This window comes from Cololabis saira, chromosome 4 (assembly GCF_033807715.1).
Source record: "Cololabis saira isolate AMF1-May2022 chromosome 4, fColSai1.1, whole genome shotgun sequence".
NCBI lineage: Eukaryota > Metazoa > Chordata > Actinopteri > Beloniformes > Belonidae > Cololabis > Cololabis saira.
The window spans coordinates 43,287,265-43,311,767 of NC_084590.1; the positions used below are offsets into that span (position 1 = coordinate 43,287,265).

The 24,503-nt window shown below is 42.1% G+C and overlaps 1 protein-coding gene across 3 annotated transcripts in view; it reads right to left on the reverse strand.

The window, feature by feature from the left end:
• The window catches only part of eml2 (EMAP like 2), a 57,653-nt gene that overhangs the window by 27,432 nt on the left and 5,718 nt on the right, over positions 1–24,503 (reverse strand). For 2 of the 3 annotated variants that reach the window (XR_009782505.1, XM_061719861.1), the window contains exons 2-4: positions 9,534–9,761; positions 9,327–9,444; positions 6,837–6,938 (exon numbers count right to left, since the gene is read on the reverse strand). Coding sequence is in view for 1 of the 3 variants with exons in the window: in XM_061719861.1 (XP_061575845.1) it covers positions 6,837–6,938; positions 9,327–9,444; positions 9,534–9,761 (448 nt within the window). In the remaining 2 variants the exon portion in view is untranslated. Of the gene's footprint in view, positions 1–6,836; positions 6,939–9,326; positions 9,445–9,533; positions 9,762–17,261; positions 17,393–24,503 lie in introns of those variants that run through there. The other variant, XR_009782506.1, reaches the window with a different exon arrangement.

A 24,503-nucleotide genomic window follows, 5' to 3' on the forward strand; every position in this document is an offset into this window, starting at 1 on the left:
CGACAGTTTCATAACAACCACTTCTGCAGGCTGCCAACATGCCAGATCTCCAAAAAACAACCAGAAAATACACAACACTTAAATGCAACTTTAAAACCAAAGTAAAATGTATCTAATCTGGTCTTCCAGAGTAAAACTACACACTTTAGATAACTTTATATATGAATGAATTAGTAGGAGAACGACGTGTTCTGCTGGCAGCTCTCAACCCAACCTGCTACCTGCGGCTCTCCTGTCGACCATTCTCCAGCTGTTATGAGGCGCTTGTTTACCTGGAGGATCGTTTCATGTCTGCAGCGTTTCCGTGAGTCAACAGAGAGGTTTGTGTCCTGGTCCTGTCCCGATCCAGTCCTGCAGAGACGCACCGACTTCCTCCTTGGCTCGAAACTTTTATTTCAGCCTGACGGACCTCGCCGTCCAATCAGAACGCAGCCCCTGACCGAGAAACCACGCCCCCCACGTGTAACCACGCCCCCTCCTACCGAGACGTCTGACAGTCAGCAGAAAGATGATAAAAAGGAGAAAAGAAAGGAAAAGAAAGATTAAATGATGGGTTTAAAGAAAAAAAAAAGACTGGGATGCTTGAAAATGTATTTTCTTCTTCCAACTCTGGAGGAACTTCCTCTTGACTCCCTTTAGCGATGACAAAACCCCGCTCGTGTTGCGTTTACTGACACCTGAGCAGTCTCGTCACGCCAACCAACAGCCAGCAACAAAGGTCAAACGTCTCCATGACAACCCGCTTCAGAAAGCAAACACAAAAAACGGAACCAATCTGATAAAACACCCGGTGTAAATGTTTTATTTAAAAGCGCGGAGGACAGAGCACCTTTTATCTGCAGGCAACATGAGTGCCAGGGTTTAGAGCCAGTATTACAAATATATGAGTGAGTTTGTTATTATATGAGCTTTTTCATCTGGATTTTTGGGGACAGAGCATAAAATGCAAATGAGAACAGAAGGAAATAAGCTGAAAAGAATTTCCGTCCTTAAAAGTTTTGAATACTAATGGTTTTAAACGTTTGGACTGCACTTCTTGTACCAACCTGATCTCACAAAAATCCGTGAAATGCCCACGAACTCTCACCACTATTTTCCGTGGTACCAACACGGAAAGTGGTATAATTCCGTGTGAGCACCACGGATATTGTACCATGCAAAGTCAATGGGATCCATTGTCGTGATATATACACGGAATATGACATTATTATTATTATGTATATATTATTCTTTGTTATAGTGGCTAAATTATGAGTTTTTGTCACGCAAGGTACTGTTTGTTACTGTCAGTTTGTAAAAGCATGTTTTTAACGCTGTTTTAGCAGTGTTTTTATTTTGGTTTTAATGGGAGCACCACGGATATAGTACTATGCGAAGTCAATGGGATCCGTCACCCGATTTGACTGCTGTCATACCATTGAATGAAGGACAAAACAATAACAATCATCCCATAGATATGGGCCAGTAGGGCCCTATTTTTACCTACTAGTAGGCGCAGGAGGCTGTTATCGCCCCTTTCTATGGCTAACCCCATGTTATTAATGCTTGCTATGGAGCTCACACCTCATTATCGCCCTTTTCTATGGCTAACCCCATGTTATTAATGCTCAGTAGGCACAGAAGTTTTGTTATGAAGCTCACACCTCACCTCCCTTTTTTATGTATTTAGCTAGAATTTTAAAACATGAACAATAGATTTCAACGTAAAATGCCGGATCTTGTCCATTATAAACAATACTTTTTGGAACATAGTGTAACGACCACAGATAAGATAAGGCCTTGCCCGCCTGGGCAACACATCAGCATTTGGCCGACTGGTTAGTGCAGTTGACTGTGGTCTGGGAGACTGGGGTTTGAGACACGCTCCTGGCACGACTTGTTCGCCACAGTATTTTCCTCATTGTGTTATGGTTTTCTTTTAATATCTTTAAAGGGAACCCTGCATATTAAGACATGTAGTCCCTAATTAGCCACAATTGTTCTCTTATACTAAAATATGTTGTTAGAAACACATAAAATAATCTAATTGCTTTAAAAATCTACAATGTTTATTACATATTTTGACCTGCGGGAGGCGCCATGTTTTACCTGCGCAATGTATTCTGGGGGCGATGACGTACGACGGTGGCTCTGGGAAGATAAGCCCCATTAGTTTAACTGGGACAGGTATCTAAAACATAGTTGAGCAGCTCTCTCCCGGCCGTGGAGGCTGACGAGGGAGCCCATAAGACGTCTCGGTTCAGGCAAACTGGATCAAAGTTCTGTGATGCAAGGGAGATCTGCAAAAATGATCAATGTTGTGCGCATCTTACCAGTGCATTAGGCTCCTGCGTAGACGGCGTAGCCTACGGCGTAGACGGCGTAGGCTACGCCGTAGCCTGCGTAGCCGGGGCTCTACAGCCCGCAGCGCTCCGCCACCCGCTCTCCGCTCTGCGCTCTCCGCTCTCGCTGCAGCCGCCGGGATGGAGACGCCGGTGGGCAATATGCACGTTTGAGTGGGCATAGCCCCCCCCTCTCCCCCCTAAAACCGGCCTCGGTGCTGGGTGATGACAGACCCGACGCTGAGGGGACTGGCCCGGGACTTTGACGAAACGGCGCAGACTTCGCGTCAAATAGGCAAGAACATCTTTATTTAATTTAATGACGCCAGATCTGGCTGGGGTTTTTATTGTAGCATCGGTTATCTGCTAGTTGAAACGTGTGGTCTGTTAGTCTATCTGAGTTTTATGGTGTTTTTATAGTTCATGCTGTATGGGGCTGCACTTTTTTTTAATTTTATTTTACTTTTTTGTAGGTGCGCCGTCACCTTAATGTTCAGCTGTGTTTTCATCTGTGTTTCTGGTGCGCCGTCACCTGTTTAGCTGTGTTTTCATCTGTTTCTGGGTGTCAGAACAGTGGACGGGGGTTAGCAGGTGCCACCGTGTGACGTACTACCCAGAACGTAAAAAACAATGGCGACCTACATGTTAAATTATATTTTCAAATTTTATAAAAACGAAGACATCAACAAGGTTTTTTATATCACATTGTTATAATTGATACCAACATTTATCTTTTAAGACCTACATGTCTTAATATGCAGGGTTCCCTTTAACATTTGTAAACACAAAAAAGCGAAAGTGTCCTTTATAATTCAATAATACAATAGGTTCCTGTTAAGGACATCCGTTTTAATCAGTTCTCCTTCGATTATGACATGTTATTAATGCTCAGTAGGCACAGGAGGTTTGTTATGTATTGTTATAGGTTTGCCTATGAGGCCTATTTCGTGTCTTTTATTGCACAGTTCACTAACGCGTTGAGCTAGGAGGCTGAAATTCTAGACTTTGTATCAGGAGACGACTCTCATCCACTGTGCCGAGGTCCAGACCCTGCACCTTGTTCTCACAGATGAGCACCATCACGCTTCGCCTGCATTCCTCAGCCATCCCGTCGCTCTCTGAGATCTCAGGCACTTCCATACCTGTACAGCTGTATAATCAGGACCACCTTTCCACTCTTCATCCTCTTCAACGCCCTCCTAACTTCACCTTCACTATTCTTTGGTACCTCGTGGTCCACAGCACTCGCCTCTTCTGCTCTTTGTTCTCTCTCATTGTCCTCGTTCATCAACTCTTCAGAGTTCCAGCTTCTCATCACACTTCTGGGTCCTGTCAGTACATTTCCCTCTTCATCCTGACCTGCTGCACATCCTCCCGTCTCTGCATCTCCGACCTGTACAGATCAGTTTCTCCCTGATAACTGTCCAGCCTGGTCACGATACGCCCTTTGTTTGGCCTTTGTAACCTCTCCTTTCACCTCACGCTGCATCTCCCTCTAGTCCAGTCTCTTCAGCCCTCTGGTACCCCTTTTCCACCAAACCGGTTCCAGTCTGGTTCTGGTTCTGGGCCAGTGCTGAGTTTGGAACTGGGCTTTCTGTTTCCACTGACAAAGAACTGGCTCCGGTCCAGAAGAACCGGTTCCAACTCTTTGATGAGTTTAGAGGAAAGAACCGCTTACATAAGCGGAGGGGGTGGAGTTATTAAGACCAACGGCAATATCAAGACTGGGAGACGGAGACATTTTCTTTTTTTTAGATTTTTTTTGGGCTCTAGTGGCCCTTTATTCAAGCTGCAGATATGAAAGGGGTAGAGAGAAAGATCGGGGATGACATGCAGCAAAGGTGCGCAGGCCGGGATTTGCACCTGCGACCGCTGCAGAAGGATTGTAGCCTCAGTATATGAGCCGCTGCTTAACCCGCTGCGCCACCGAGCTGCCCGACGGAGACATTTTCAAATAAGAATTACAGGACTGTCTCAGAAAATTAGAATATTGTGATTTTCTGTAATGCAATTACAAAAACAAAAATGTCATACATTCTGGATTCATTACAAATCAACTGAAATATTGCAAGCCTTTTATTATTTTAATATTGCTGATTATGGCTTACAGCTTAAGAACTCAAATATCCTATCTCAAAAAATTAGAATATTCTGGGAATCTTAATCTTAAACTGTAAGCCATAATCAGCAATATTAAAATAATAAAAGGCTTGTAATATTTCAGTTGATTTGTAATGAATCCAGAATGTATGACATTTTTGTTTTTTTAAATTGCATTACAGAAAATAAAGAACTTTATCACAATATTCTAATTTTCTGAGACAGTCCTGTACACTCCTGCACCTCCTCATCCCACCACCAAGCCTACTCTCCTCACAGATGACACAGCGAGTGCTCTCCTGCCCGTCTCCCTGATCCCATCACCTCCTCACCACCCAGAGCCCGTATCAACTTCCTTTTCTCAGCTTCCACCACTTCATCCTCTGCTCCGCCTTTTGTCATCTTCATCTTCTTCACCCCCAGGGTTGTTCTCCACACCTCCATCCTCTGCTGTCTGGCTACAATCTCCCCTTTTACAGTCACTAATCTCCTCCGGATTACATCGTCTGCACAAGAACTCACTCTGTCACTCTGACTGGTCAGACCACAGGACAGTTTACACTGGTTCAGTCCACCTTAACAGAGATTGGACCCAGAGAGGGAAACAGCTTCTGAACCGTGTTTATATTTGTCCTTTTAAACGTTCACATGGAGGCTGAGACGAACTGTTTCAGGGATGATGGTTTTGATAAATGTCCCTGTTCTCAGCTGTTTTAGTGAAGCAGCTCCCTGAAACGAGTTACTCCGATACCAGAATGACAGATTTACTTTTCAAAACTAACACTTATCAGCCTCAATATCACATTTTTCCACGTTTTAATTCCACTTTAATTTCCACTTTTTAATTATATAATCAACAAAAAGTTTGAACTCTTAATTTACACATCAGCCCAACTTTCCTGAGCTCCTGATGCATTTAACAGTTTATTACATCTCATCTGGATTTTCTTATCAGGCTCCTTCGGGAGTGTATCCCAGCATGCACTGCAAGACGGTAAAGCCACACCCAGGACAGTCTGTCTGCGTTTTAAACTGATATTTATTTCTTTAAATGTACATTAAATGCACATCATGCACATATTTTTTGGAATTGCAAAAAAGTGAAATCTTTTCTGGAAAGATGTACATTCAGTTCTGACAAAAGTACTTGGGTATGAGATTCCATTGACATGTACTGTCTTATATTTGTGTCACATTGCAACGGTAGTGCAGGCAGAGGATCGCTGGTTGGTTAAGACGCTCCTTACAGCTGCTAGGAAAACCATCACTAGAAGCTGGTATAAACCTGATTCACCTACGGTACTCTAAAACAGTGGCTGGATATTTTGAAAGAAATATAGACGATGGAAAGACTGACCCATATGCTGGGTTTGAGGGAAGGGCTGTTTGAGAAGAGATGGCAAAAGTGGACAATTTATCTAGAGAAAGTATAAGGATGCGGACAACTTTTTTCTTTTCTCTTTTTGGATAGATTATTAATGTGCTAACCCACAAGTTTATGTTCATGTTTTTCTACTTGAGGTGAATATACAGGTAATCTTTGTAATCTGGTAAAAATGTGCAGTTGTAATAACCTGGAAATCCAATAAAGACAAAGTGACAAAAAAATAAAAATAAACTGATATTTAAGTTACTGTAATTAAGTTTTCTGTTTACAGACCGAGAAGACGGTGCAGGAGGAAGACGACTCGTCATCACAATCTGAGTGACAGCCGTGATCACATGACCCAAACGTGGGCCTCGGGTTTGTCAAGCAAGCACAGCAGGTTGCAGGTTTCCCGTCTCAGCCAATATTTACAGATGTCATGACCAGAGGTGTCTTCAGTATTCACATTCATTACTCAGGTAGAAGTATAGATACTAGAGTTTAAAAATACTCCTGTAGAAGTTGAAGTATCAACTCAAGTTTTTTACTCAAGTAAAAGTATAAAAGTACTGGTTTCAAAACTTCTTAAAGTATAAAAGTAAAAGTAATGTAAGGGGGAAAAAAGCCATTAAGGACAAAAGCCATTGAAAATGAATGCATCTTAGTATAATGCAAATATATTAAAGAACCATATATGTGTACTATTGAGCATTAACATGTGTTTCAGAGAGCAGACGCGTACAAACCAATAGGGTGTCGGAATGGTATTATGTTTATACTTCTCATCCAACCACAACCAAATTCAGTTTTTTTTTTAAAGGCCGAAATGAAATAGAGTAACGAGGCTGTTTTTAAAATGTAAGGAGTAAAAAGTACAGATAATTGTGTGAAAATGAAGTAAAAGTCTGAAAAATAATCACTCCAGTGAAGTATAGATAACCAAAATTTCTACTTAAGTAAGGTAACGAAGTATTTGTACTTCGTTACTTGACACCCCTGGTCATGAGACAGGCAGCCCCCCCCCCTCCCCCCCAGGAGTGTGCTGCTACCTTTTGCCACCCGAGGAGCTGCTGGAGGACGTGGTCCGACTGCGGCTCTCTGCTGCCATCTCTCTCCTGGCCAGGGTAAGTCGCTCTGTGGACATGCTCTTTCTGAGGGAGAGAAGGGGAGGCAGAAACACGAGGTAAAGCTTCAGGACCAGAGCTGGTAGAGGAGCCAAAAATTGTACTCAAGTAAAAGTACTGTTACTTCAGAATAATGTGACTCAAGTAGAAGTAAAAAGTAGTCATCCAAATAATTATTTGAGTAAAAGTAAAAAAGTACTTGGTGAAAAAACTACTCCAGTACTGAGTAACTGTTGAGTAACGTCTGATTTATTTTAACACAAACATTCAAAAAGACAAAAGTACAAAATAATCATCTTCAGGCAAATTAAATCAATAAAATAAAATAAATTAAAATCAATAAAAAATAAAAAAGCTTAAATTAAAATAATATTAAAGTAAATTCAAGTACTTTAATAAATAATAAAATAAATAAAACCGAATAAAAAAATTAATTAAGCACAAGTAGCACAAAATTTCAAGCCTTTGTACTTTTCTTTTTTAACCAGGCAGAACTAGAACAAACATGAACTCATAGAAACTCTGTGTGTGTTTGAGTCTGTGTAAATGTGACAAAACATGCAAAAACAAACATTTTTCCCAAAGAATCACTCAGTGATGTCATGAGATTGACGCGTACGTGGATAAAAGCGATAAAAGAAAAGTAACAGCTCAACGTAGCCTAATGTAGCGGAGTAAGAGGAACAGTTTCTTCTTCACAAATCTACTCAAGTAAAAGTAAAAAGTATAGTGATTCAAAACTACTCCTAAAAGTACAACATTTCCCAAAACTTACTCAAGTAAATGTAACGGAGTAAATGTAACTTTTTACTACCCACCTCTGTTCAGGACACATCATTTACAATCAAGAAAAAAAGATCTGAGGAAGATTTCAACATTGGGTTTTTGAAGGTTCAGAGTCTCTGTCACCATTTTTCCAAAAACATTTCCTCGTCACCAGTTTTCATTTGTAACATTTCAACCGTGGGTATATCCAGGGGCGGTACTAAGATTTCCGTGGCCCTTAAGATTCTCAACTTTCATAAGAGGAGGGTTTCATGGAATAATATGTTTATGTGTTAAATGAACTGAACCGAACAATTCAATTTACTCTTCAATCATTGTAGCAGCCAAAACAGCACATTTTTGCTTTGCTTAATTATAATGGCACTTTAAGTTAAGTTATGGATAAATTTGAATTATAGAAATGTTGCTTATGTTACGTCACCACGTTGGGGCTTATGGGTGTGGCGTTTATTTGTTATTTGGTTGGTTGTGTGGTGGCGGGAGGTAGACAAGGGAAAGTGCTTATTTGGCAGGCTGATATATTTTTTGTTGACCGTCACCGTTTTGGAATCATTGTCTGTTATTTTATTTTTGCATTATAATAATTGATTGCTGCCTTTTGATGTTTTTGTTACAATAAACCTGGATCCTCTTCCCGCCCTCTTCTGGTTCTCTGTGGGGCTGCTGGTTGCCTGGGTTCCGGTTTATTCCTTGTCAGCTTCTTGTTTTCACTTTGCACACACACAGTTACACAGACATTCACACCTGCTCACTCACCTACATACTAACCCCACAGTTTTAGGGACAGATAATCGCAGTAGCCTAGTCTTGATTCTCTCCCTAAAACTTGAAGTTTTAGGGACCTGGAATGGTTGTTGTTTGTGTCTCTGCCTGTTCCCGTTTCTGTTTGTTTGTTTTTCTCTCTTGCAGATTCCAACGGCTTGTGTGCTCGTTGTGTGTTTTCCTGTGTTTCTCTCATTTCAGACTTGCAGCGGATGCCATCCCTCAACAAAACTTGGTATTAACCATTAATATACCGTATTGTCCTGAATATAAGACGACCCCGATTATAAGACGACCCCCTCTTTTTCAAAACTCAAGTTTGAAGAAAGACTTTCCGAACACCAAATTACATTTTTATACAGAAAATAATTACAGTACATCTGAAACAAATGATTATAACAATATATTCGAGAGAAAAAGCATGTTATTTTGCCTCATTGAAATCATTATCTTGAAGTTTGCATCATAACTTCTCCTCAGCTGCCGGTTTACCTGCCGAACTTCCACTTTTCTCCAGATTGTCGCTACGTTTCTCCACTTTCTGTTATCTCTTCTCTTATTTTCTTCTCTTTTCTTTCTTGTACTATTTTTTATTTTTATTCTTCGTGACAGGGGTTCGCTTTGGCCTGGGGAGTTAAGTTCAGCATTCGCTTTAAAGATATCTGGCGCCATCTAGCGTTGTGAATGGGTATAACGTCTAGACCCCGAATCTAAGACGACCCCCACATTTTCAGTCTTATTTCAATGCAAAAAACACCATCTTATATTCAAGTACATACGGTAATTCAACAGCCTTTTCTTTTTCCTTTTTTGAGTGAGGCATCAGCAAGCGGCCTCAGCAGCCTGTTTTTGTTCCTACAATCGTACCTCTTTATGGACTGCAGCACTTCCTTCCTCGGAGACGACGGGGAGGACAGGAGGCGTTTCTGCTGGATGTAACCGTTGCTCACGGGTTTGGAGGGGAGAGACTGCAGGAGCTGACGCACTGCAAGGTAAGACACACCATCAGCTTCAGGAGAGGAGAACCTGCCCACTCAGAGGTTTATTTGGGACCATCCCTCCAGCATGGCTCACCCTTGGTGGGAGCCATGGACGCGGCGGCGGCCAGGGGCCTCCTGCCAGCGCGGGCCCCTCCGGCGGGGGGGCCCTGGCTCTGATCCTCGCAGCAGCCCAGGCGGCGCAGGGCGTCCGCCAGGGCGGACTTGAGCAGCTGGATCTCGTCCTCCTGCAGCTGCAGCCGCTGCTCCAGGTGGGAGACGCGGTCCTCCATGTCCATGTTGCTGCTGGCCGACACCGTGTCATCTGTGTGGGAGGACAGAGGTTCAGCTGGAGACATGACGGCAGTGGGGATGAAACTCAGCGGAAATACCGGCAGCAAAGCATGATGGACATTCAGATACTTTCATATGGACATGTATTTGCGTATAAACAAAAGCAGCTGCGTCTGCAGCCGTGGTTTCACGTTTCCCCTGACGGAGATCATAAAGGATCGGTGAGCAGTTTTAATTATTAACAGGGGACTGAGTCTGCACCGGGGATGAAACAGAGACGGCTGACGGCAGATCCGACCAATCAGAGCAGAGCTCTGAGGAGAGACTTTTGACCTTGCGATTAAACTTCATCCCTGAAAACTGCTGTCAGAAACAAACTAATATAATCAGGGAAGTAAATGCAACTTAATCTGAATATTAATGTCCTGATTAAGTAAAAATGCTGATTTAATTTCCTGATGAAGCATTTGTACTTTATGATTCACTTTTTTACCCCCAACTGTGATTCAATACTTAATAATAGTAATATATATATATATATATATATATATATATATATATATATATGTATATATATATATATATTATAATATGTAATAATTGCTCGGGGGATTATATTTATAATTATATTTATGTTTATGTTCATGTTCTGGATTTCTGGAAAGCGTCTAGAGACAACATCTGTTGTATTAGACGCTATATAAATAAAATTGAATTTAATTTAATTGAATTGAATATACATCATCTTTTAAGTCGTGCTGTTATGAAACGTATTCATGCATTCATTTTCAGTAGGTTGGATTATTGCAATGGCATCTTTACAGGCCTTAACAAGAAAACCATCAGGCAGCTGCAGCTGATCCAGAACGAGCCGCCAGAGTCCTTACAAACACCAGGAAACTGGACCACATTACACCGGTCATGAAATCACTCCACTGGCTTCCAGTGAGTCAAAGGATAGAGTTTAAAATCTTACTGCTGGTCTACAAAGACCTGAATGGTCTTGGACCAAAATACATGCTGGATCTGTTAGTTCCTATGAAGCTCCCAGACCCCTGAGGTTCATCTGGATCTGGTTTGTTGTGTGTCCCAAGAACCAGAACCAAGCAAGGTGAGGCAGCGTTCAGTTATTCTGCTCCTCACCGGTGGAACAAACTTCCTGTAGACCTGAGGTCTGCTCCAACTGTAGATCCTTTAAATCAGGGTTAAAAACATTACTGTTTACTGAAGTGTACTCTTAAATTAAACCTGCTGTACTCTACTCTACTGCCCTTGTTTTTTTTAACAGCTTGTGCTTTTTATTATTTTACTTCTTTTCTTATTCTTACCTATTTGTTATTATGTCTTGCCGCTTTTAATGTCAATGTAAAGCACTTTGAATTACCTTGTGTTGAATTGTGCTATATAAATAAATTTGCCTTGCCTTGCCTTGCCTTGTTATATGAGTGAACAAAAAGACTTTTACAAATAACAACAACAAAAAAAACAGCATTAAAAGTATTTAAAGGACCCTGATTTGAAGTGAAGAAGCAGAAGCAACAACTTTGAGGTTTTTCAAATTAATTATTTGAAATGAAAGTTGAAAACTGTAGAAAATAAATAAATATCTACAGGTTTGACATTAAAAACCAGTGTTTTTTTTCTGCATTAATTCGAGCTATCTGAGGAGGGAGTCACATCAGACTGGACCACATCGGTCCCGTCTCCAGGGACATGAACGCCACTCTTGTTTTATTCGTTAAAAACAAAGCAGCTGCTGGTCCCTTCCCGGATTTGCTCGGATGTTTTCAAGCACCAACCGGACAGCTTTGGAGTTTTATAATCCAGTTGTGTATTTATTTGCTGTTGAATCCAGAACCCGCTCTCCTCTCACCCCCCCCTCCCCACAACGTGACGTCTCTGGATTATGAAGGCAAACTGCGGATTATGTATCTGCGGGCAACATGGACAGATGCGACCTGATAAAAATCAACAGCGGATGTAAAGTTTTTTTTTTTTTTTTTTAATCAGACACTGAAACTCCAAACTGCGTCTCCTCCCGACCACGTGATCACAGAAATAGAATTACATCCACAAGTTATTTGGAGTTTAACTAAAGGGAGACAGATAAATGAGCATCTTCACAAAAAAAAACTTTCCTGTACAGTTTCTTCCATCAAACTTAACCCTAAAGCAAATATCACCTGTTTTCTTTCTTTTTTTTTTAAACCATATTTTGCCGGTTTATCCTTGATCTCAAAAGGGATCTGTTGAAAAGTTAAGGTGGGTGATAAAACAACCAGATAGAACCAGAACAACACAGAAGATAAAGACACAGAAAAGCTTTTACAACCACAAACTATCCACAAAAAGAGAAAAGCATCTAATCATGTGGTTGAGGGGAACGGCCTCGTGACGTCAGAGCTGCAGCAACAGCTTCACCTACAAATATAATCTGGATTTAAATAAAGAACATTAAATATATGCTATACTCGCAAATGTCGGCACTTTGTTGGTTGTATCCCTCAGAATTAACTAAATCAGGGGTTCATTATTAAAAACATTGTCATTTAAACTGAAAAATAAGAATTTACTTTTAAGTTTAAAGCAGAATTATACTGTAGTATATAGTTCTTTCGTCTGTGATTCACACTGATGCATGTATATACAACAGAAGCCGTTAACAGACAGTTTTACTAGATTGAAGTGATGAAGAGAATGGCTGCATTAAGAAGAAAAAGAAACAAAAATATTTTAATTATTTCATAGAAGAGGGAACAAAATGAAAAATAGTTCTTTAATAGTTCTAACATGACACTTAAGACCTTAAAAATCCCAACGATGTGCAGCTCGCAGACCACAGTTACAATTACTGCAACATTTCACTGTCAAACGAGGCGGGAAGAGGCCACAGGGAAATCAAGCTGCTGATTTACATACGAGTATCAGACTCAGGGAGATTTGCATGTCAGGACCGACCTGCAGCAGCGATGACGTCTGCTTATCTGCAGCATCCATCAAGCTCTCTGCTTTACTGGAAATGAGGCGTTTGGGGGATGTGGGGGGGGCGGGGGCTACCGCTTTATAAGACCTTTACATTCGTCCTCATTCGGATCTAAATGCTGAGTCAGCGCCAGAGCGCCATTTGGAGATTAAAACTGGAGCTAGTAGATCACATGACAGCACTGCTGAGGTCAACAGCTGCTGGAGGAGAAAGTCTGACGGCGCTGGCTTCAGTTGATTCAAACAAACCAAATGAGCAAGTAAAAGGAAAAAAAAACAAACAAAACAATTAAGAAAATAGTTATCAAGCAACGTACAAAGGAGCAGCCTGGAATACGGGTCGGGTTGTGAACATTTTCAGTATTGTTTAGCATCATAATCTGAAAATACATTTCCAGTTCCACCTCAGGATGGTACGACTGCATTCGTCTCCAGAGAGGCACCAGAGGACTCGCTTATCTTGATCCAGAAATCAGAGGCTGGTTTTTGTTTTGTCTTGTTTTTATCTGACGCTGCTTTATCTCCTCCAGGGTCTGGTTCTGCTCGCTGGACCTGGACCAGCGGATACCAGCGGATACCAGCGAGCTCCCAGCCAGCTGAGCTCCACCCTAATCTCATGCAAATGTGCTCATACACCGACGGCAACAGTTCAAAGGTCACCAGAAATGATTACAGCTGTTTGGACGGAAAAACAAACACGGCCACCGAGACCGGGAGGCAGAGCCAATGAGGAAACGCAGCGCTGTGCACTTCCACCCGTGGCCACTAGGAGGAAGAACATCTCTGACCTTAAAAGGTATTATCCATGATTTTGGAGAGCTAGCAAGAAGCTAGCAAGAGAGCTTTGAAAGTGGCACCTCCTCAAAGCCCCGCCCTCTCCTCCCCCTCTCAGCTTTAATCCTGTAAAAACTCTAACCAATCCGTTTCATTCGGTCCGAATGAAACGGATTGATCCAGGACCAGAGGCTTGGCAGGGGGGGGGAAGAACCAATCAGATGCCTTCATGCCGCCCACGCCCACGGCTACGCCGTAGGGTACGCCGTAGGCTATGGCGTAGGGTACGCCGTAGGGTACGCCGTAGGGTACGCCGTAGGCTACGGCGTAGCCTACGCCGTAGCCGTGCTCAAGAGCCTGCAGCGCACCGCCAGCCGCTCTCCGCTTTCCACTCTCGCCGGGATGGAGACGCCGGTGGGCAGGATGCACGTTTGGGTGAAAAACCGGCCTCGCTTACAGGTGAATGAGACATGGGGTAGTTTTGTTGAAAATGTGCTGTCCAAAATATCCTGGAAAACTCGATTCCTGCAAATTCGGTTTGGTGGCGTGGCGCTGCTGGACACGGACGCTAGAGACGGGCGCCAAGTTTGTCTTTGTTTCGCCAAGTAACGTGTGCTGCTGTATGAATAGAGGGATGTGCAATAATGAGTATACTGCTGTATGTGTAGAGGGAAGTGCAATAATGAGTATACTGCTGTATGTGTAGAGGGAAGTGCAATAACGTTGCTGTAGCAAGGTATTTTTTGTGTAGAGGTGATTTTTTAGGACATCGCGAGGGGGCATGCAAAGAGCGGGGGGATATGACGATGTGTTTTTGTTTATTGTGATTTTATATGTTTTGTTATATATGTGGTGCCTGGAGTATCTAGTTTTGTCCAAGACAAATTTCTCTCAAGGGAGATAATAAAGATTATCCTTATCCTTAAATTCGCGTTCCCCAAACTTTGTGGGGGCGTGGCTTTGGACGGAGCGCTGACGGGAGGGGGAGGAGGGGGCGGGGCTTAGAGGAGGTGCCACTTTCAAATCTTGCTAGCTCTCCAAAATCATGGATAATACCTTTAACTCATCTGAATAAAGATCCAGGATACCGACATTTAAGAGTCAGCAGGAGAGAAGCTTCGACCAATCAGAATGCAGGAAAACGCGACAAAGAAACAGGAGACGGGAACTCAAAGATCAACATTAATCAGGTTTGTTTGCACTCGCTGAGCAGGATTTGATGCAACGATGGCAGGAGTGCAGGTTTCCTGTTCTCGTGTCCACGGCTCGACAAACATGAAAAACGAGAAACTTCCAGTTGTGTTCAGAGCCAGCTGAGCAGAACGGGTCAGTAACGGTACTGATGGGACAGATTTGTCATTTATACGATGGCTGGAACTGAGCAGAAGGATGAGCTGAGGGTTAAATCTGGATGTAATTCTGCTAGAAGGGTCGTCCCGTCACCGAACAGTCTCCAACTTCAACACTCACAGGATTCAAGTCCATTTATAGACAAGTTTAGTCTTGTTTAGCCTTGTTTAGTCTTGTTTAGTCTTGTTTAGTCTTGTTTAGTCTTGTTTAGTCTTGTTTAGACTTGTTTAGTCTTGTTTAGTCTTGTTTAGACTTGTTTAGACTTGTTTAATCCTGTTTAGACTTGTTTAGTCTTGTTTAGACTTGTTTAGTCTTGTTTAGTCTTGTTTAGCCTTGTTTAGTCTTGTTTAGTCTTGTTTAGTCCTGTTTAGTCCTGTTTAGACTTGTTTAGTCTTGTTTAGTCTTGTTTAGTCGTGTTTAGTCTTGTTTAGGCATGTTTAGTCTTGTTTAGTCCTGTTTAGACTTGTTTAGTCTTGTTTAGTCTTGTTTAGTCGTGTTTAGTCCTGTTTAGTCCTGTTTAGTCCTGTTTAGTCCTGTTTAGTCCTGTTTAGACTTGTTTAGTCTTGTTTAGTCTTGTTTAGTCGTGTTTAGTCTTGTTTAGGCATGTTTAGTCTTGTTTATCCTTGTTTAGTCTTGTTTAGTCGTGTTTAGTCCTGTTTAGTCCTGTTTAGACTTGTTTAGACTTGTTTAGTCTTGTTTAGTCGTGTTTAGACTTGTTTAGTCTTGTTTAGTCCTGTTTAGTCCTGTTTAGTCTTGTTTAGACTTGTTTAGACTTGTTTAGTCTTGTTTAGTCTTGTTTAGTCCTGTTTAGTCTTGTTTAGTCTTGTTTAGTCTTGTTTAGTCTTGTTTAGGCTTGTTTAGTCTTGTTTAGTCTTGTTTAGTCTTGTTTAGGCTTGTTTAGACTTGTTTAGTCTTGTTTAGTCTTGTTTAGTCCTGTTTAGTCCTGTTTAGTCTTGTTTAGACTTGTTTAGACTTGTTTAGTCTTGTTTAGTCTTGTTTAGACTTGTTTAGTCTTGTTTAGTCTTGTTTAGTCCTGTTTAGTCTTGTTTAGTCTTGTTTAGTCTTGTTTAGTCTTGTTTAGACTTGTTTAGTCTTGTTTAGTCTTGTTTAGTCCTGTTTAGTCTTGTTTAGTCTTGTTTAGTCTTGTTTAGTCTTGTTTAGGCTTGTTTAGTCTTGTTTAGTCTTGTTTAGTCTTGTTTAGGCTTGTTTAGACTTGTTTAGTCTTGTTTAGTCTTGTTTAGACTTGTTTAGTCTTGTTTAGTCTTGTTTAGACTTGTTTAGTCTTGTTTAGACTTGTTTAGTCTTGTTTAGTCTTGTTTAGTCTTGTTTAGTCTCGTTTAGTCTTGCTTAGATTCGCTTAGTCTTGTTGAGCCTCGTTCAGCCTTGTCCATGCACATCCCAATGATTCGGCAGCACCAAATATCTCGTGTTCTGCATCACTGAAACTCTGATCCAACCCCAGTAGATAAAAGCTAAAATCCAAGTTTTCCACAAACACATCCCAGCGCTGCATCAGTTCAAGTTATACACACAGACGTGGACGTAAACACGCTTAACTTAACCACGGCGGGGGCTGGAAACGACGACCTGAGCCTCCATCTTATCAAACATAAAATCCAATAAAACAGGTCAGGAGGTCTTTAAAGTTTGCTGCGATGCTGAGCTGCTACGGTATCTCATATAATCTCCACAGCTACTGTTCTGTTCTGCAACCTGACGGATCTCAGAAACAGCAAATACGTGAAAGAAATGGACTTAATGAGTCAGAAGTTACAATCAGAAGAGAGCGAGGTGATGAGAGAGGGACACGTGAAGCAGACGGTTCACCTTCATCTGCTCTACGGTCAGAACACACACACACACACACACACACACCCCTTCCCTCTATACCGTCATTGATACCTACTGTACAAGCATGACTTTGAAAGTAAGCTGATGGACTGATTCAGACAGAAGAGATGGATGGATGGATGGATGGATGGATGGATGGATGGATGGATGGATGGATGGATGGATGGATGGATGGATGGATGGATGGATGGATGGATGGAGGGACTGAAGAAACAATGGATGAGTTAGAAGGAAGTGATTAGAGGAAGAGATGGTGGGACGGCAGGCGGAGAGATATGGATGATGAAAAGAGAGCGTGTGTGTGTGTGTGTGTGTGTGTGTGTGTGTGTGTGTGTGTGTGTGTGTGTGTGTGTGTGTGTGCGTGTGTGTGTGTGTGTGTGTGTGTGTGTGTGTGTGTGTGTGTGTGTGTGTGTGTGTGTGTGCGTGTGTGTGTGTGTGTGTGTGTGTGTGTGTGTGTGTGTGTGTGAGATGGGTAATCTCAGGTCGGTGCAGGTGTCATGAGAAAATTGAAAGCTGCTGAAATATTGATGCGGCGGTGAAGAAGTGATGCTGGAGGTGGAGCTCGTCTTCCTACCTGTCATCGTAGCACTCCGAGGGTCCGACACTCCTCCACTTACTCCCTCGCTCACTCCCTCGCTCACCCCTCCGGTCACTCCTCCCTCCAGTCAGTCAGTCAGTCGGCCGGTCAGTCGTCCGGCCACTGGCTCAATTCTCCTCCCCGGCTGGAACCAGGGCTCCGTCACACTCTCCCTCTCCTCACAAATCCTCTCCTCTACTGCTGAACCACTCCCTCCTTCATCCCCACTTCCTCCTCCTCCTCCCTGAGCCCCTCCCACTTTCTCCTTCCACCCCCCAGTTCCCTCCTTCTTTCTCCTCTTTTTTACTATCTTCTTCTGCCAACATCCCTTGTTTGTCATTAGCTATAGGCGGAGCCTGGCTCAGGGCCCACACACACACACACACACACACACACACACACACACACACACACACACACACACCGCATCAGCATCAGCACAGCCAGGCACCACCAGGAAGAGATGCTGCAGAGTCCACGATCAATGACACACACATAAAGGTTAGACGCCACTCGTGACCGACGTGCACTTCACTTTTGCAACTGTAATTATCTAAATGTAGATAACGATCGACTATCATGACCGGTGTATGTTCATACCGGGTTTACACACTCTCTTATGTCCCACGAGTCATGATACTTTTCCTTTTCTCAGCTGATATCAGGACAGAGCAACAAGAACTGATCGACCTCTGACTCTGGAATCCAGTCGAAACGCGACTTTGTTCAAATACTGGAGCCAGAATGATGCTGATAACATTTATAGGTCATAAGCTCATAACATTTATACTTACACATCTTACCAGGTCTTGAAATGAGGTGAAAACAGCCTCGGTTTAAAAGCAGAGCCCGACGCTGTAAGTATATTCCAAATTAGTCAAAAGCTTTCATTACTAAAGATGCAGGTCGCCAATAGTATTGAACATTTTTGATGAAACCATAAAAAGGAATAATGACACGTTGCATTTTTCAGGTATACAAGCACATAGCGTCAGCAGCAGGGCCGTAACCACTCACACAGATGCTCAGGGGGGCCCACATACAGCACCATGGATGTTGCTACGAGACGAGACAACTGCACTGCAGGAGCAGAACTTTAACGGTACAACATCAGTCATGTGGACGACACAGAACCATGTCTGGCCCAAACACGGCCTGTATCTGCAGCCTCCTCTCACAGCTAGCTTTAAATCAGGGTCCCGTCTGGCCCGTACCGTCCACCCATGTCTTAACCAAGTTCAGCCCAGATCATGACCTTTGGGAATCCAACCACAGACCGTTCACCCATGTCTTAACCCTTGTACCGTCTTCGGGTCAAAATGACCTAATTCTCCTGTTCCTTCTTTCCTCCTGCTCTCTCCTTCCTCCTCCCTTCCTCTTTTCTCCCTTCCTTCCTTCTTTCCTTGTTTTCTCCCTTCCTTCCTTCCATCCTTCCTTCCTTCCTTCCTCCTGCTCTCTCCTTCCTTCTTCCCTTCCTCTTTTCTCCCTACCTTCCTTCCTTTTTCCTTGTTTTCTCCCTTCCTTCCTTCTTTCTTTCCTTCTTTTAATTCTTCCTTCCTTCCTTCCTTCCTTCCTTCCTTCCTTCCTTCCTTCCTTCCTTCCTTCCTTCCTTCCTTCCTTCCTTCCTTCCTTCCTTCCTTCCTTCCTTCCTTCCTTCCTTCCTTCCTTCCTTCCTTCCTTCTTTTCATTCTTCCTTCCATCCTTCTTTTCTCCCTTCCTTCCTTCTTTTCATTCTTCCTTCCTTCCTTCCTTCTTTCCTCCTGCTCTCTCATTCCTTCTTCCTTCCTCTTTTCTCCCTTCCTTCCTTCCTTCTTTCCTTGTTTTCTCCCTTCCTTCCTTCTTTCTTTCCTTATTTTCATTCTTCCTTCCTTCCTTCCTTCCTTCCTTCTTTTCATTCTTCCTTCCATCCTTCTTTTCTCCCTTCCTTCCTTCTTTTCATTCTTCCTTCCTTCCTTCTTTCCTCCTGCTCTCTCATTCCTTCTTCCTTCCTCTTTTCTCCCTTCCTTCCTTCCTTCCTTCTTTCCTTGTTTTCTCCCTTCCTTCCTTCTTTCTTTCCTTATTTTCATTCTTCCTTCCTTCCTTCCTTCCTTCTTTCCTTCCTTCCTTCTTTCTCTCCTTCTTTTCATCCTTCCTTCCTTCTTTCTCTCCTTCTTTTCATCCTTCCTTCCTTCTTTTCTCCCTTCCTTCCTTCTTTCTTTCCTTCTTTTCTTCCTTCCTTCCATCCTTCCTTCTTTTCATTCTTCCTTCCTTCCTTCTTTTCTCCCTTCCTTCCTTCCTTCCTTACTTCCTTCTTTCCTTCCTTCTTCTCATTCTTTCTTTCTTTCTTTCTTTCTTTCTTTCTTTCAGGCTCATATCTTTCTTTCTTTCTTTCTTTCTTTCTTTCTTTCTTTCTTTCTTTCTTTCTTTCTTTCTTTCTTTCTTTCTTTCTTTCTTTCTTTCTTTCTTTCTTTCTTTCTTTCTTTCTTTCTTTCTTTCTTTCTTTCTTTCTTTCTTTCTTTCTTTCTTTCTTTCTTTCAGGCTCATATCTTTCTTTCTTTCTTTCTTTCTTTCTTTCAGGCTCATATCTTTCTTTCTTTCTTTCTTTCTTTCAGGCTCATATTTATTTCTTTCTTTCTTTCTGGCTCATATCTTTCTTTCTTTCTTTCAGGCTCATATATTTCTTTCTTTCTTTCTTTCTTTCAGGCTCAAATCTTCCTTCCTTCCTTCCTTCCTTCCTTCCTTCCTTCCTTCCTTCCTTCCTTCCTTCCTTCCTTCCTTCCTTCCTTCCTTCCTTCCTTCCTTCCTTCCTTCCTTCCTTCCTTCCTTCCTTCCTTCCTTCCTTCCTTCCTTCCTTCCTTCCTTCCTTCCTTCCTTCCTTCCTTCCTTCCTTCCTTCCTTCCTTCCTTCCTTCCTTCCTTCCTTCCTTCCTTCCTTCCTTCCTTCCTTCCTTCCTTCCTTCCTTCCTTCCTTCCTTCCTTCCTTCCTTCCTTCCTTCCTTCCTTCCTTCCTTCCTTCCTTCCCTCCCTCCCTTCCCTTCCTTCCCTCCCTTCTTCCTTCCTTGACCCGAAGACAGCACAAGGGTTAACTAAGTTCAGCCCAGCTCATGACCTTTGGGAATCCAACCACAGACCGTAAAGGTTACTATCTGTGATGTCACCTAGACCTGGGCGATAAACCGAAAATTTACCGATACCGACATTCACTGGGATGACAGACATCAATTTTCCCATGTCGGTAAATTCGGTGTTTTGATTAAAAAAGAAGACAGTAAACATCTTTTTGTCTGTTTTGACTGTGTGCTGATAGGTTAGTTTCATTCCCCTTGAAGAGAGCGGTGTCTGTAATCACATGACTCCACTAGGGATGGGCGATATTTTCCCGTTCACGATATACCGTCAAAAAAATTCCCCACAGTAAGAATTTGTATCTCGCGGTAAAAATGATAAATTCCCGTTGATGGCGTTTTTGTGTGAAAGCTTGATTTATGTTCGGCGTTAAAAGGTTTGGCGTTAAAGCGACGTACAACGTACGTGTGCGTGAAGGAAGGAAGGAAGGAAGGAAGGAAGGAAGGAAGGAAGGAAGGAAGGAAGGAAGGAAGGAAGGAAGGAAGGAAGGAAGGAAGGAAGGAAATGAGCCTGAAGGAAATGAGCAAGAAAGAAAGAAAGAAAGAAAGAAAGAAAGAAAGAAAGAAAGAAAGAAAGAAAGAAAGAAAGAAAGAAAGAAAGAAAGAAAGAAAGAAAGAAAGAAAGAAAGAAAGAAAGAAAGAAAGAAAGAAAGAAAGAAAGAAAGAAAGAAAGAAAGAAAGAAAGATAAATTCCCATTGATGACGTTTAGTAGCATTTAGTATTATTTTAGAGCAGTGTTTTGGCTCCAAAGACTGAATGTGGTGATAGATTTATAGTTACAAAGGTGGAGTTGAATTGGTATTTTTTTTATCGTCATTTTTATCGTCATCGGGATAAATGCCAGAAATTATTGTGATAATTTTTTTAGTCCATACTGCCCATCCCTAGACTGCACCCATCCAGTCTGAACGAGAAGGGAAACCCAAGAAAGTGGCTGATGGTTCAAATGAAAAAGCAACCGATATAACAGGGCTGTGTAGTGTGACCAATCAGCCAATCAGATAATAGAAATGTTTTGTTGCCGGCTAACAGTTATCGTACATTTGTCGTTATCGAGGTCAAACTGCCCAGTTTATCGTGATAATGATTTGAGGTCATAACGCCCAGCCCTGATGTCACCATTAGGTTGGCTGAAGATGTTTTGAAGCGTTTATTTCCTCTTAATGTGTGGAGCCATGTTGGAAATGGGTGGAGCCAACAGGCTTGAACACGTCCACTTTACGCCAATCATCGTTAGCCTTGGCGGCCACTCAGACGGCACGGTACAAACTGAGCGTCACGGTATGATGACGACTGCTGAGGAAGCGATGATGACTAAGCCAGTAAAAAGTCTGTTCCCCCTTCTATAAAAAAAAAATGTATTGCTTTATATAAATTCAGCTGACGTGGGTTAAAACGTGTCTGGGAATAAACTGAACTCAACACTCAGAAGCTCAGCTGAGGTGTCAGGTTTCAGAAACACGTAGAATCCTCAGCCTGGCCCGGGTGAAACGTGGAAACCTGCGCATCCAGACTCCCGTTCGCTGCACAACAGACTCTAAAACGGTTCAGAGTAGTGCCATTTTCACTGGTTGATCATCTTATTTGTCTGATTGTGGTTCAGAAGTGGCCAAAATCAGACTGGACGGGTCAGATTTTTGATAAATATCCAGTTAATACATCTTTAACTGGGCCTCCAAGCCAAACTCCATTTAATTAAATCATTATATATTAAATAAAAAAGGTAAAATATTGATTTTTTCATTCTTGCAGATGATCATAAAATCCTATAATTCATCGTTTACAGAATCCTCTTTGATTTTTCCTCTTTTTTCACCCTTTTTGTGGAATTTGAATCATAAGTCAGGGAATCCCTGCTGTGCCGTGATTGACAGGTCCCGTCGCTGCAGCATCCCTCGCTCCGCTGCAGCCGTCAATCTGCGGCTGCAGGAACAGACTGTACTCTCCACGTCTGTCCACGCAGCAGAGACGTCTCTGAGCCCCGCAGGAACACGTTTTAATCGGGGATTACAGCTGCACCCCTGGCTGATGTATAAATACATCCCGGAAAACGGCCCCGCTGAGAAGAAATAAAAGGTTTCCACTCTATACCCTGACATTAAAGTCAAGATGCGTGACTGAGAGAAACTCAGCGCCCTGCAGGAGGCTCAAATATGAACTGGAGATTGAAAAAAATGAAAAATAATGTGCTTATCCTGTACAATACGTATGATTCAAGGGATTTATGGAGGATTAAAACAACACGTATTCTGCATTAAAGAAGGTATTGTTAAGTTCTGGGTGGGTGGAGTTTACCTGAGAAGCATCATTTAAATGATGCTGTAAAGCTTCTCATTATATTGCCGGGCATCTGGCGGCGCCGGAGTACAATAAAGTACAACAAAGCCATAAACAACAGCCATAAACAGAGAATCCGAACCGCATTTGGCTTAATTTATAACCAGGTACGAGAGGATGAGCATGAAGGATCTGCTTACTGGGAAAAGAACAGATGGCAGATGAAGAAAGAGCAAAAGAAAGGAGGCGGCGGAGGAGGAGGAGGTGGAGGACTCGTCACGTTTCTTAACTTTGTGCAGTTCTCATCTCTGAGTCATAATTCACACAAACATGTTTCCAGCACAATTTTAAATGTTGTTTATCCTGTTAACACAATTCCTGACTGAAAATCCAACCACGGCCCTCTCAGAGACGACAGACCCCCTCATATACCCTCAGGAGTAGGGATGGGCGATATTTTACCAATTTTTTAGTCCATACCGCCCATCCCTACTCAGGAGGGTTTAAAATCTTTCCAGTTCTTTCGTTTCTAAGGGAACACTTGCAAACACTTTGGCCGCTGCGCTCTTAAGTGTGCTAACGCCGCACCATCAGACTGAGCCTCCCAAAGTCATAGCTGTGTAAAGATCTGCAAACTAAGAAGAAGGAGGAGCCACGGTATTGTATTAGGAAGTCTGGAGTAGCAGATGAAGTGTGGTGGGTGGTGTAGGTGTGACGGAGGGTTTGAGGTGGAGGTGGGACTGCATCAAGGATCGGCTCTGGGCATAAACATCTCCCCTAGGCTGTCAGAGTTAATAAAATTAAATTATGTTCAGCTTATAAAGAAAATAGAAGATGATCTTAGTAGATGGAGCTCTCTCCCCATTTCACTCATGGGTAGAATAGCCACCATTAAAATGATGGTTTTACCAAAAGTAAATTATTTTTTCTCAATGATACCATTCAAACCCCCTATTTCCTGGTTTAAATCGCTGGACTCAGGTGTTTCAAAATTTCTGTGGAAAAATAAAACTCCACGCATTAGTTTAAAGACATTGCAGAAATCTAAAGAATATGGAGGTTTAGAGCTACCTAATTTTCAGCATTACTTCCTTGCCAATAAATTACAGTATATTGTAAAATGGTCAAAGGATCATCCTTTAGATAGTCAATGGCTGGACTCAGAGCAAGTGTTTTGCAACGAACTAGAAATCTCAGAGTTACCATTTATTAGTCAAAGTATCAAACGTCATCAATGTTTCAAAAGCATTAATATTAGCACAACTTTATCAGCTTGGTGGGAATTTCTTAAAGTAGCTAAAATTTCACTTTTTCCATGTGACCGTACACCCATATGGAACAACCCAGACATCGTGAAAAATGATAAAAAGATGGTTAACTTCGTTCAATGGAGAGATCAAGGAATACGGTATTTACAGCACGTAATTGTAGGAGGACAGTTTGTACCTTTCAATACACTTATGGTTCAATACGGAGTTAGCAGGAGTACATTTTTAGAGTATCAACAACTCAAGGCCATAATAAATAAAACATACAAAATTAGACAATTAGACTTACAACTTCCCGCTAAGATAATAGATTTATTAAATCTAAGCAATTTAAAGTTGTTATCAAAACTTTACAGGTTAGTGTCTAAACTGGACGAGTCAGTCTCTCTCCCGATCTCCAAGTGGGAGGCGGATCTCTCTCTGAATACCGACCAGCTTTCTTGGTCACAAATATGCTTAAATACGTTTACTATGACTAAAAACCCAAACTTACAACTTATACAGTATAAAGTTCTTCATAGAATACATTATACTGGACAAAAGATGTTCCAGATGGGCTTTGTCACCTCTAATATCTGTTCACAGTGCAC